The sequence below is a fragment of the Gymnodraco acuticeps genome, unplaced genomic scaffold, assembly GCF_902827175.1.
Source record: "Gymnodraco acuticeps unplaced genomic scaffold, fGymAcu1.1, whole genome shotgun sequence".
Taxonomy (NCBI): domain Eukaryota; kingdom Metazoa; phylum Chordata; class Actinopteri; order Perciformes; family Bathydraconidae; genus Gymnodraco; species Gymnodraco acuticeps.
In genome coordinates this window covers 3,007,937-3,022,120 of record NW_022990590.1, presented here as the reverse complement: position 1 = coordinate 3,022,120, position 14,184 = coordinate 3,007,937, and the positions used below count along the sequence as shown (strand labels likewise).

Here is a 14,184-nt window from a genome sequence, read left to right as displayed (position 1 = left end):
CACACACATATCCATATACACACACACACACACACACACACACACACACACACACACACACACACACACACACACACACACATCCAAGACCATCTGCTGCACAGGTGGTTGGAATCTGAAAGGAGTAAGCAACTTACTGGCTTTTAGGATTAATCATAACTTTTTTAAATTGGGTTAGATTGAAGCTACAATTGGCTTATTGCAGGAAGCGATATATTTACACATTTACTTTATATTTTTGTTCCTCTCTATAATTATTCTCTGTTTAGTTTGAACCCATTTATTTCTGGGATTCACAAACGTTTTCTACTTTTTACTGATAAAAATGTAGTCAAGATAATTCTTGTCAAAATAAGAAAAGAACCTTTTGATTACAAAGTCCAGAAACACACGCAGTCCAAAAAATGAAATAACATTTCAGAAATATTCAAGAGAATGTTGCTGCATTGCAGGTTTTCCGGGAGGCCCGGCGGAGCGTGCCCAGCGTGGTCTTCATGCCGCACATCTCAGAGTGGTGGGAGACAGTCAGTGACACTGTGAAGAGCACCTTCCTCACCCTGCTGCATGATGTGCCCTCCTTCAGCCCCGTCCTCATCCTCGCCACAGCTGAGACTCACTACTCACAGCTGTCAGACGAGGTAGGCACACCATGTACACACACGTCTGTGCTGACATTTTCAGATTTACCTCGAGGCTTGCACCATGTTTTTTGTGATTACACCTTGCTGTTGATGGAATTGCTTCCAGTATATGAGAGAGGAGAGCGTTACCTTGATGTCTTTTTATATGTGGTATCGGAGGCTAAAGCATGGGGCTTCTCTGTGCCTCTCATACTCGGGAGCACTCGTGCAGACACACACAGGGTGTCACAGTCAAGGTCATCTGCTCCCACAGAGTTATTTGTATCTACTCCATCTCTCTTTTCTTATCCCACTGCCCGTTTTCACCATGGGGATCCCATCCCCTGCCCCTTCTTCATCCCTTCCTCTTGGATTTATTATTCTCTGTCTGAATAGCCACCGCAGAGTCAGACCACCTGTTGTGGGTTAGCCTGTAAGCAGGGCTCGACATTAAATGGCCCGCTGGCCCGGAAGCACTATTTAGACACCCCGGGCCAGCATAACGTACTTTCCACTTGCCCGCTCGGGCCACTAAAAATATTGCTTTGAAAAAACAAAACGGTCCTGTGGTATTGGTATTTTGACTAGCAATTTAGTTAAACTGTTTCATTTATTAACGCTACAACCAGGGTTGGGTTGTAACGGAATACATGTAACGGCGTTACGTAATCAGAATACAAAAATCAAGTAACTGTATTCAGCTCGCGTTACATTTGAAAAACGAGTAATCTGATTACAGTTACTTTCGTAAACCTGAAGTGAATACATTTTGGAATACTTATTGGAATTATTGGTGGAAAGATTTCCTCACAACATTTAATATTCATTACTAAAGGTATACAGCCGAATCATCACAGCGCACAACCTATTACCGCCGCAGATGGACCAAAAAAGGGAGCGTTTGAAAAAAAGGGGCGGGTCCGCTCAGTGAAACAATAACAACGAAACATGGAGGAACAAAAGTCTGCGTTTAAGTCGTGTGTGTGTGTAGATGTGTGTGTGGTTAAAACACATCAGCCTGCGGTCGCTCTTTAGCCTTTCTAATGATTCTGAAGGTAAACACAGTGAAGGCGGTGCGTGAAAGGCACTGCGCGCTCCTCTTCTCAGAGGCTGCCTCCTGGTGCTGCAGAGATTTCATGAAGTGAAGGAGGTTTTCCTTCTACAAAACAGCTGTGGGCAGCAGATACTGTGAGAGTCACAGACATGAATTCATAGATCAAGGCAGACTGGTGCACACACTCTCCTGTTTTACCGATCCGGTGCTTAAACAAATATAGCTCTACACCCCTGGCCGTAATGTCCTTAAAATGAACTCTGAGTTCGACATTTTAATTCATGTCCTGCCAACACTGGCAGGACAGAAGGCGACACGCCCGTTCTAAGCCGTGTCCCTCACTCCTCACATCTTAAGCTGCATCCCCAAAAAGTTTATTATGTTGTTGCATCGTTTCAGATGCTATGTTTCAGTTGTGCTCTTGATACGCCATTAAAACAGTAAAAACACATTCAGTTTCCTTTAGCTTTTTGTGTCTCCTGTTCACCAACACATACCATCTGTGATGGAAAAAGAAAGTAATCCAAAAGTAATCTGATTATGTTAAGATGCGTAACTGTATTCGGATTACTTTCAGAGCCATGTATTCAGTAATCAGTAACTGATTACATTTACAAAGTAACCCTCCCAACCCTGGCTACAACATAGCGTTTTGTGAGTCGCTTGTCCTTGTTGGGTGAAAAGCAAACAGCTGTTTGCTGCGGAGCGCAGCGCAAGCAGGCTCCCGTGAGCAGGAGCGCGCTCGTTCACTACAGACTTTCGCGCCACCTCACCATTCGCCAAAATGTTTTTAATACCAGCGGTAACCGGCCAAGCGCCGGGCAAAAACGATCTTCAAATAAAAGAAAGTCACCGCAGGAGTTAAAGGAGAGTGACAGGGAGTATGAGAAGAAGAGGGAGAGAAAGTTTCAACCCTTGATCGATGGAGTTGGCTTCTATAGGGTGGTGCAGTGACGCGTCCTAAAACCCTTTTTATAATTTTCGAATCATAAATCTATCTATTTAGATTTATGATTCGAAAATGATAAAAGTAGCGTAGACATGTGGAGATTATCCGGCTGAACAAAACGTGCATTTATCAAACAGGTTTGTTTTCCACAGACCTTATTTCCAGCTATTTTCCAAAACCCTGTGGAGAAATCCCGTGGCTTTTTGTCGAAGGGAACCAGCAGCTTACTTCCTGGTTTTAGGACGCGTCACTGCACCTCTCAATATGATGCCAATATAAACAAGGTCTTCTGTCGGCTCTGTACATCAATGCCGACCTATGCTGACAAGTAAGTGAAGAGTAGAAAATATAAAGGTATTGGTTATAGGGAAATGTCCTGGCAGTATATGCTAATGAAGGTTCCAATCTAATCTATTACATAGCCATTACATTTCTAACTCCTAATGACAGGAAGGCAGAAAGTGCATTATACAAATAATAATACTCATAATAGCAGACGTTTTTTAACAATGACCACAATATCATTATTTTAATAAACCAAATATGAACAATTGAGGAAAATGAGGAAGAACTGATGCTTCAAATGTTGTAGTACAAGTAGTACCCCTGCTGTAAGGGACGCCCCAGGACACACACAACATGTCGATATGCCTGTGCAGACTGCATGTTTTTTCTGTGTGTGTGGGCGCGTGTGTGAGTGTTTTAACTTTTCTTCCTCTTGTGTGATTGGTAGTTTCTGCCTTCCTTACATTCTTTAAGTATTTCTCCCTCACTTAACTTGTTGGCTAACATGCTGTGTTAAGTATGAACATGGAATGAATCTCACCCCACAGACCCCTTCAGCCTCTGTGTCACATGGCTGATTGCTGTTCATCGCATACTAGGTGACTGGATGAATCCATGTAGGATTGGAAATGACCACTTTCATCACATGACCTTCTCTGTGGTGATTGAACACACAGCCATGCAGTGTGGAAGATTGGGAAGCTCATGATGGGACAAATGGTGTGCTCAAGTCAATGTGGAGCCAGCATGAGGATATCAAGACTGTCCTTAGGCTATCCTGGCTCTCTTTCCCCATTTCAGTCTCGTGCTGAAAGTTTGAAGTTGGATTGCATCATTGCACTTTGTTCTTTTTTCTTACTTTTGTGCAGATACATTGTAAGGAGACCCAGACCTTTTCTCATTTGAATTGAGTTAAAAGCAAACCATGTACCTGTGCCACAAACTCTGCCCCTGTCTGGCTCCTTTCGACACTAGCAAAGACAAAGTGCAGCATAAACTGTCAACATAAAGATGAACATTGTTCCAAACCCTTGTGCCTTGTTATGCTTCCTAAAATCCATACTTATTACCTAGTTTTGATATGGCAATAAAAGCGAGTGGTTATTTTGACGGCAACTCGTAAATCTGTAATGCTAAAGCTTCCAATTACCAAAAATGCTCCAAATAGACTAAATCAATGGTGTTACATCTACTATAAACAATAGAATACCTTTAATGAATGTTTCTTATAACCATACTATATATGATGGTAACTAGTAAAACAAGAAGAGTACAAATCTGCAAATAGTTGTTTAGCACAGGAACATTTTTTCAAAAATGATTCTAATTATTAAAATAAGGATTCACAAACAAGCTATAGACAGACATAGAAACTCACAAAACTGCTGATGGTGGTTTTCTATGTGATGCTGGTGTAACATCTGTCTGTATGTCTGTAAGGGAACATATCAGGGCTTCACAATTAATACAAATGTAATCTTAATTGTAATATTGACTAATGCAATATCGAAATCGCAAGGCAAACATTTAAAAATCTATATTTCTGAATGAAGTGTTGTGGCGCTGTAGTGATATCCCGGCCAACAAACGGTACAGACATAAACAAGATCCTAGATGGGTACAGATAGAAATCACATTATGACCATTTTTATATAATTGTAATAATGTTTGAAACATGACTGTTCCCTCTGAATGGTGAACCATATTACAATAGCAATATCAGTCAAAAATAATTGCAATACATTTTTCCTTTTTCATATTGTGCAGCCCTAAAACACATGTAGTATTTGCTCCCACTGAGGCAGGCCCCCAGGTTGGCCACAGAGAGTATGATTTGCAGAATGGGTGGTACTTTGCTGTGTTTGTGTTATGCAGTTGTGTTGTCTATTAATTGGACTGTTTGTTTTATTAAATGATATTGCTCATCTCATGTCTCTAAAGTGGCCCAGAAGCTTCTTTCATCAAGTTTTGAGGATTTCTTTCTTTCTTGGCATTGCCAGTCTATGGTGCTTTGAGTGATTTGGCTATGTGTGTGTTGTTTCACTCCCTGGCACGGAGAACACAGTGACAGCTGCTGTCTCAGCTCCAAACCACAACGGGGAACACGCAGCATCCCTCCCCAGCCAAAACTGACACTACAAGCCTGGGTCCAACTACATAGCCTCCCTCCGTCCCTTAACAGCCGTTCACCCTGCTTACCCTCACTTCCTGCTCTGTGGAGGGCCGAGGGAAATAGCTTGAACATGTGATTGTAAGTGTGAAGTTACTGCAGTTAGTGTGAGATATATTGTCGTATCAGTTTTTTACTTTAAACGTTGAAACACATTGTGGGATGTTTGATATGGTAATGGCACAAATGACCTGCTTGCTACCAAAGGATTGACTATAAGGACAGGACATGTGTATTGATGCTTCATTCATCTAATTCTAATGCTGAGATAAAGAAGACACAGCACGAAACAACAGCTATGTATTTAGCTTTTGGTAGATAATGCGACACACAATTCAAATTTGAAGGGTTTCAGGGTTAATCATTTTCAAAATGTCACGCCTCACTTCATTTGATTATAGTTGAGTTCTATTTTGCCGAGAGCACGGTTAACATGTTTTCAGGCACAGATGACGTGTTTCAAACCTTGATTATGTTTCAATGCAGCACAGGACAACTCAAATGTATGTTGCACAACCGTACATTTTAAAAGTGTGTCCTGAAGTATAGTGCAAACGCGAAATAACAGCTTTGCAACACTGGCTGGCAGATGGGAAGAATCTGTTGGGACCCTACACTCCTCCTGAACTCCAGTGCATCTAAATATTCAATGTGCTCAGGCTTTAAAATACACATAGGACCCATGACAGAAATGATGATGTCCCCTCTATTAGTTCACAAATTGCAGCGGATCGAAAACAAATGCGGAGTCTCTTCTCTAGTTCCCACTACAATCAATGGTGTGACATTGTACCACTTTTGTCTTCACCAATAATTGAAAAATCGGACTTTCTAAATTCCGATTTGTTTTTTTAATAAGTATACCAGCGCTTGTGTTTCTACAAAAGCAACTCTTAGCCAATGCACTTAAACATCAGTGTTCATTATTCCTCAGTGGATATCAATGATTGAGTTAGAGTTTGGGTCGCAGTGGCAACAGCCTAGTCCACATGTCCTTATCCCTAGCCACTGCCTCTTGCTCATTTGGATGAGTGCTGTGCTGGAACACCTCCACAGGATTTAGATGCCACTGTGATGCATCTGAATCAATCTCCCCAACTAGCTCCATTCAATTTGGAGGAGTAGTGGTTCAACTCTGAGCTGCTCTTGGCCACTAATATCCGGATGCTCATTATTTCAGGCACTACCCAGAGCTCATGACCCTAGATGAGGGTTTCAATGTAAAGGAGCGGTGAATAGAGTGCTTTGCCTTCAGCCTCATTCGCCCCCCCCCTTCACCCCGACAGACCTGTATAGCCTCTGCATTACTGCTGACTGCACCATTCCCCCTTTCTATCTAATGCACTATCTTACCCTGATTGGATTATCCCTATCTGAACTTTAGTGTTTACAATTCTATCTGGATCTCATTATCGACACTTCCCTGTAATGATGTTTACTTTACTTCTTTGTATCGTTGTATCACCCTTTGGAGTTTCTGCAAGCATTAAGGTACCGTCTTTTGGATTGTCAATGGAATGCATTTCGAAAGCCCTTTTCATATAGTGCATCACATTCTGATTTAGAAAGGTGTCTCGGCAATAGCTTTTGTGTGCCAATTATTTGAGTCATTTACTCAAGCTGTGTTGTATTGCCATCTATTTTATACCTGCTGTGGTATAGGGATTGCCTTTCTTCTGAACATTGAGATAACAGAGCAAAGTTCTGCAGTCTGACAGGAATGTTTTAAGTCTGTTTCTACAGTTAGGATTTGATCATGCTAGCTGAACAGGTGTGCACTTTAGTTTTACAGTTGCTCTACCCAGCCAGACATCCCCAATTTCCTTTTGAAGCATCATCTCTCTCTTCTACCCCCCCCCGCTCCTTTTTTCATCTATTAACACCTTTCTGCTCAGCCACCCGGTGTCAACACTCCTGCAGACTTTCTCATGATGAAAAAATACTGCAAACCATTACCTGCTGTGTGCTACATACACTTTGGCTCTCTCCAGCTCCCCTACTGTCTTTCTAGTTTTTTCTCCATTTCTCCGTTTCTTTGCTCTCTGCTGAGGAGAGAATACACAATCCAGAGAGAGAGTCAAAGAGAACAGAAGGCAATGCAGAGCGAAAGAGAGAACAAACATGTCAGGGATAAGGGAGAGGATCGATGTGAGAGACAGATGGGGGGGGAGATATAAAGTGGAAAGTAGGTGCTTAGTCAGCAACAGGGCTTCCCGTCGGGGGAGGCCTTAGGCTCCAGCGCAGAATTGAACTGGGATCTCCGAAGCCCCCTGTAGCCCCTGTATAGATGCACAGCAGAAATTAAAGTAGCTGGAAAGAGGCTCGTGTATTTGTCTGCCAAGACTTTATCGTCATTCTTTAATAATATATAACAAGGCAAGGTAAGGCAAGTTTATTTATATAGCACTTTTCAACACAAGGCAATTCAAAGTGCTTTACAAAAAATGAAAGAGATTAAGAAAATGACATTTAAAATTAGTCATTAAAAAGAAAAACTAATAAAATAAACATTAAAAGAAAAAATACATGGATAAAAGTTACAGTGCTGTCAATTAAACATTAAAAGAAAAAAAAAAAAAAAAAAAAAAAAAGTACATGGATAAAAGTTACAGTGCAGTCTAAGATATGAATAGTTCAATTAAAAGCAGCGACAAAAAGAAAAGTCTTCAGCCTGGATTTAAAAGTAGTCAGAGTTGCAGCGGACCTGCAGGTTTCTGGGAGTTTGTTCCAGATATTTGGAGGATAATAACTGAACGCTGCTTTACCATGTTTAGTTCTGACTCTGACAAGTGGCTAGCTGTACAGTTGCAGGATAATCCTGTTGCTTTATCATTTGCTTGTGAATACCTAGTAAACTCCCCTAGCTAATGATTTAGACCAAAATAGTTACCGGCACATTTAACTGTCATGTGTCTTTGGTCATCTCTTTAGTAAAGTAAGGTCTTCTTTACAGACATCACCTATGTGTGAAAGACTGGTCACAAAAAACTGGTCACAAAAGTAGATTTATCAACATATTTTGAGGTTGCATTTCTTTCTTTCTTGTCAAAGGATGACGTCAATTGGAAAGCAGTGCCTGCTAAACTATCTTAAGACTGCTAGAAATAGGATAAGATAATAAATATTTCAGACTTGATCTGACAATAAAGCGAGTCACAGCAGCTCCTTTTGCAACATCAACAAGGACAAATGTTTAGGACAAGAAACGAAGGAACTTAAATTGAACATTATAATCACTAAAGACAATAGGTTCAAGATAAGAAGTACTTTATTGATCCCGATTTGGGAAATGTTTGTGTTGCATTGTGTTGTAGCATAAAAAGACATGGCATTGTATTCAAGACCCTGAAACCTACGCTTAACATGGGATTGAACTGTGTTTGATTTGATGACTACTGCACAAAAGATTGCTTCAGTCTAACCTTCTTTAAATGGCATAATCCTGTTTATCCGATTTGATTGAAATGACACACATTGGCTGTTCAGGACATGTTTGGGGTCAGGCACAATGTTGTTGGCAAGCCTCAATATGTTGGGAAAGGGTTGGGACTAGCAGAAGCATATAGCCGCGGTCTTATCCTTGAGGATGAGTGATTTTGTTTCTGGAATGATCAACTAGCAGGGATTCAGCCTCAATACAGCCCTGTGTGAAAGCAGCGTGTTGTCCCTGCAGGTGCCTGTGACACCATGACACCAAACCCAGCTCATCAGATGCCAAAACACGGCACAGAGATTTATACTCAGACAGGATTTTACGACTTAGGGCGGGAAGTTTTTGATCTTTCATCACATAGATATATAGGTAAACAAATGGGATACAGCAAAGTCATCTTCCAGAAGCGTTGCATGTATGAGACTAGCTAATGCACCTATTTACCTTCATCATGTTGCATCACAGCAAATGCATTAAAGCTTTTTCGCTGGACAACCCTGAAGACATTTTGGAGACTGGCAGCCATGTTTTTGACTGACCTTTGTCTATTCTTATGGACACATGTCCGACCCTCCCCTGATGCTGTTTGCTGAGTATGTGTGCATAATGTCAGATCAATCAGACTTAAGGTGCGAGTTTGGTTTATGTTCAAAAATGGCATTTTCATAGGAGTTGGCAAGATTAAACCAATTTGCTGCAGAACCTATTTTTGCCAGTCCTGATGTCTGTGCACATTTCCCCAACCTCTTTACCCCATGCTAAGTTCCTCATAAACGCGCTTCAAGAATCGGAAGCTTAATAATTATAATAATAGCAAAAACACAACCCGCTGTGTCTCAAGATGCCATCCATATGTGTAATTATGTCGCTATCGTGTTGGACCCACTACTAAATCAGGCGTACGTGTGGAGATTAACTTCATCTACGCATAGTTAAAAAATGCCAGTTGCAACGATAGTGTTTCATTCCATTTTATTTGCTGTTCTTTGCTCTTTTGTGTAGGAACTGGATATACTAAAACACTAAGACATTTTCCTTTTGTTCAGTCCATATCAAATGCCTGAAAGCTGAAAGAAATCACACGGTGATCACATCCTTACATCTTAAAAGAAATGCATCTTTGAGGAAGTTTGGAGGATTTGCTTAGATCAGGTATTATCTGTTCTTCTCACCACTTTATTAATGTGAAAATCCAACATTTCATCTGTTGGAGAAGTTGTGAACTTCTAATCAGTATGCAGAGTTTCTGCTGTGCTCAGTCGCACTTCTGCTTAATGTAGTGGCTGATAAAAACAGGCACAATCAGCTTCACACTGCCTATTATGTGACAAAACAAATTGGAGCAATCAGTTAAATCCAGTGGGTAAATGAAATGAAAGCAAAATAAAATATAGCATTCTCAGAATTTAAGTAATTCAAATTAAGAAACAAAAGAATACAAATATGTTTTCATAGTAAATGTTAAGTGTAATGGCCTTTGTTATATTACGACAGAAGTTTAATTGTCAGCCATTTTTTGGTTTGTTTACAAATGAGTGTTAATAGGGACAATTCCCGTGAAACGTTTACCAGCACACTACCTGTTTTTCTCTAACAGACAAACTGATATGGTGGTGGTGACATCATTCTCATCAACCGTCTCATTTATTTTCTTCCAGGTGAGGAGTATTTTCCAGAGGTCTTACGGGGAGGTAGTGACGCTGTGCCCTCCGGAAGAAGAGGACAGGAGGAGCTTCTTCTCTGACCTGCTGCTGGAGCAAGCAGCCAGGCCTCCACCACGCCTCAAGAATCAAGGTACCATCTGTAATCAATTTGACATACACTTAGGAGGATACAGCTATGACTCCTCTCTGCTGTCAGAACTAGAGGGCAGTGTTGTCTGCATTTGATTCAGGGAAAGGTAAAGGAGCAGATGTTATTTCATTTGCAACATTATGTGTGTGGATAACCAATCACACATATGGCACATTGCAGTGAAATGATTACATGTTGAGAATCTGTTCAATTTAGTTTTAGGAGGACACAAATATACAGATGTAAGATGAGGGTGTGAGTATATAATTGGCCGGGGTGAAACCTGTAGGGCTGCACAAATCCGTTTTTAAAACATTAAAATCACTGCAATATCTATCTCGGTAAGCACAGTATTTTGCAATGACATAATATATTAAAAGTCCCGGGTTTCTACTGACAAAAATCCTTGTTCGGTACAGATCTTAAAACATCGCAACATGAACACAAATCTATATTTGAATGATAATGTTTCAAAATGATCAATCCCTCTTATAGCATAACAAAAGATCGCAATTTCAGTAAAAATAAATGCTAATAAATTGTGCAGCCCTAGAATCCAGTTTTTTCCTGGATATCACCATCCCCCACCCACATCAAAATAAGCAACCTTCTTCCAACCCCCCCCCCAAATACGACCTGCCATTGCCCCAGTACTCACTAGTCCCCCATCCCGGGATCTGGTTCAATATGAGAGAACTGTCCACCAAGGCTTTCAAATGGAAATTGTGCTCGCTGTTCAGCCTCAGTTTGCTCATTGATGCAAGGCAGGGGTCCCCCGCTTTACTCACCCGCTGCTCTTCAGGGGTTCCTGTCTGACTGAGACTGCAGTCCCGCTTCCAGCAGAGAGACCGGCAGAAAAGCGGGGAAAGGAATTGAAACGAGGGGCCGGCTGCTATTAGCCATAATTAGAATCAGGGTTTGGATGGCTGCTGGTGAGCGAAGCGGCGCACGGTGCTTCCTAACGATGTCGGCAGATGCCTTGGGTGAGGACTGGCGCCTTGGGAGAGGAGGAGAGGAGTTCTGCTTGCCTTGCATCATCACTCTGTCATTGGCCAGAGGCTTTTCCTTAGTGTATTTCAAAACCTGTGTTTGGGAAGGAGCATTGTTCTGTTATTTTTTTGCAGCTGCGAGAATCTTAAAACATGTTTTTTCCCCCTGGGCTGAATCACTTTTAAGTCTGTGTTGGCAATGATAATAAAAGAGAATGGTCAAGGATCAGGTTTGAGTTAACACCGTCTGTTGATCACTTCCAGCCAGTGGGCATATGTGTGTTTTTATATTTGATTTGCATAGTTAGTGTAGCAATTGTTCGTGTGGTTGAAGTGTTTGGTTGCTATAGGCCAGTGGTTCCCAACCTGGGAAAATTCAAGTTAGTATTAAAGGCATAAAAAGAGAGAAATGTATAATTCTTTTTTTAATAGAAATGTTTCTTCTGCCCATAAAGTGTCCAAACCAGGCTTGTCTGGATAAGCGCATTTTTAAAACAGTCATTGTCCATGCCAGTTTCAGTTGGATTATTTGTCACAGTTGCTCCGATCAGATCGGTCTCCTCCATTTTGTAGATTATTTACGACTTTTGAATCCACATCAACACATCGGCAAAATCCGGCTTACTTTGAGCATGTGTTTTAAACAGTTTAATCCCTTTGTGAATTGTTTCCACTTGCGTCGTCCTTTCATTTCTTCATACAGCGGGAATCCAAATGAATTAATCCTGAGTCCAATAACCATCAAAGTCGCTCCAATAGTGCTCCTTAATTACGCTTTCATCCTCCTTTAACTAAATACATCACATTCATTCAGTTTGTGACAGTAGTTGTAGCATTTTGAGACTTTTAAACTTTAATTACCGCTGTTGCGCACCCCCCCCCCCTTGTGTGTGGGGGGGCGCAATTTCCAACAGGAGTCATTTGGGGGGGCTCTTGGGAAAAAAGGTTGGGAACCACTGCTATAGGCAAACGTTGAAAGTTTTATTACTTTATTTTGTCTTTCGATCGCTCTTGGTTTGAGATTTCTCAGGCTTGTTCATTGATTGAAGGGGTGTGAAGACGTCTCTGTTTTTGCCTCAAACTGTTTCTGTGAAGTTAAAACTTCTGTTGTTGCAATGTTGAGGTGGAATGAAGGAGTCTGGAACGTCGTTAGCCAAAGCACTGAGAGTTTATTGAACACAGTACATTTAATACAGCCGGGAGGTCACTTAGTTTCACACTGTCCTGCGCATCCACCAAATCATCTCTGAACCCAAAAGAACCACAGCACGCATCAACATGAGGAGAGGCGGGCTCTCAGAAGCCTGCGTTTACCTAATCAATAGCAGATGTGAGGCAATAATCTGCTTGTCTCAAAGAAATGCAGGCAGGCCTGGACCCTTCCCCCACAGGATATGGGAGAAGCTTTTGACCTGTGACCTCAACCTACAGAGGAGATTTGACTGATATTACAAACAATGTTTGCAGTATCACAGATTCTAAGAAACTGTAAGAAACTCTATAATCAAGATCAGATTAAAATATTCTCTTACAGTTTCTGCTTCTCCTCTGACAGGGAGGTGTGAAGAGGTTCTGCCAGCGGCTGAGGCTCCGGGGCCCAGAGTCCTGTCAACAGAGGAACAGCGCCGCCTGGCTGAGCAGGAGGAGAACACACTGCGCGAGCTCAGGCTCTTTCTCAGGGACGTGACCAAGCGCCTGGCCACCGACAAACGTTTTAACATCTTCAGCAAGCCAGTTGACATCGATGAGGTAAAGAGGAACTGCCCCACGCCCTGGTACCTCACAGTTGACTATTAATAAAATGTACTTTGTCCGTTAGGTGTCTGACTACATGGAGGTGATTCTGCAGCCCATGGATCTGTCCACCATCATGACCAAGATTGACACCCACCAGTACCTGAGGGTGAAGGACTTCCTGGGAGACATCGACCTCATCTGCAGTAATGCTTTAGAATACAACCCTGACAAGGATCCTGGAGGTGAGGAGGAACAATTACACTGGCATGCACATGAATACACTCAGGAAATGTACACATGAAATGCAAAATATGTAAATGCTTGCACTACCATCAACCATGTGCCTACTTGCATAAACACAATCTATACATTTTAAACATGAAAAAACAGTGAATTCATCCAAATGTTTTAGAATTTGGATTTGAATCGCAATATTATCCCTTAAACTGTAATTAGTAGTTATCTAAAATCAACCTGTCACACTTCTTTTTCCCAAATGAAAGTTCTTTAATTCATGCGATGGCATATGACAGTCCCTTGACATTTAACTACCCAAATAAGTATGACCATGCGTCTCTGTAGTTACTGTTGTGTTCCATTTGGCTGTCATTGTGTGAATAAAAAGTAATTAGATTTAACATTTAATGACTTATGAATAGAGCTTCCAGGCAGTACAATTACAGAAGCTTTTTTTTTTTTACATGAAAATTCGAATGAAATAAAGTGCATACAGCCCCCGGCTGAAAATACATTCTCACCGTGTAATTCATGCTCCGTGGATGAGAAAGGCTGCATATGCATGAACATTTAATTGTCTCTTGTCTTGCAGTTTGAACCAATTTTTACATCACCCTCCTTCTTGTCTCAGCACCTTTTCCCCAAAGCTAAATATGGCCTTCATAATGAGTGCTGGAACACACATACTGTATGTGCACACACACCTTGCCATCACTTACTCATACATATGATTTAGATTTGCTGAATGGGGAACTATCTTGCATGGCGGGGAAATGCCCATGCTAAGAGACATGCATTTTTGTGTAAAAATGCATGTCTAAAAATGTTGTGAAGAGCATTTGTTGGTCAAACCTTTTTTTATGCCAGAGTCAAATCCCAAAAGAAAAAGATGTTCTTGTAATTCAAAACCACATGC

General features: G+C 41.3%; 1 protein-coding gene across 1 annotated transcript in view; it reads left to right on the top strand.

Annotated features, from left to right (window-relative positions):
• atad2b (ATPase family AAA domain containing 2B) overlaps positions 1 to 14,184 on the top strand; it is an 89,202-nt gene that overhangs the window by 11,837 nt on the left and 63,181 nt on the right. The window contains 4 exon segments of the mRNA XM_034228634.1: positions 453 to 638; positions 10,170 to 10,305; positions 12,850 to 13,043; positions 13,114 to 13,273. Coding sequence (XP_034084525.1) covers positions 453 to 638; positions 10,170 to 10,305; positions 12,850 to 13,043; positions 13,114 to 13,273 — 676 coding nt within the window.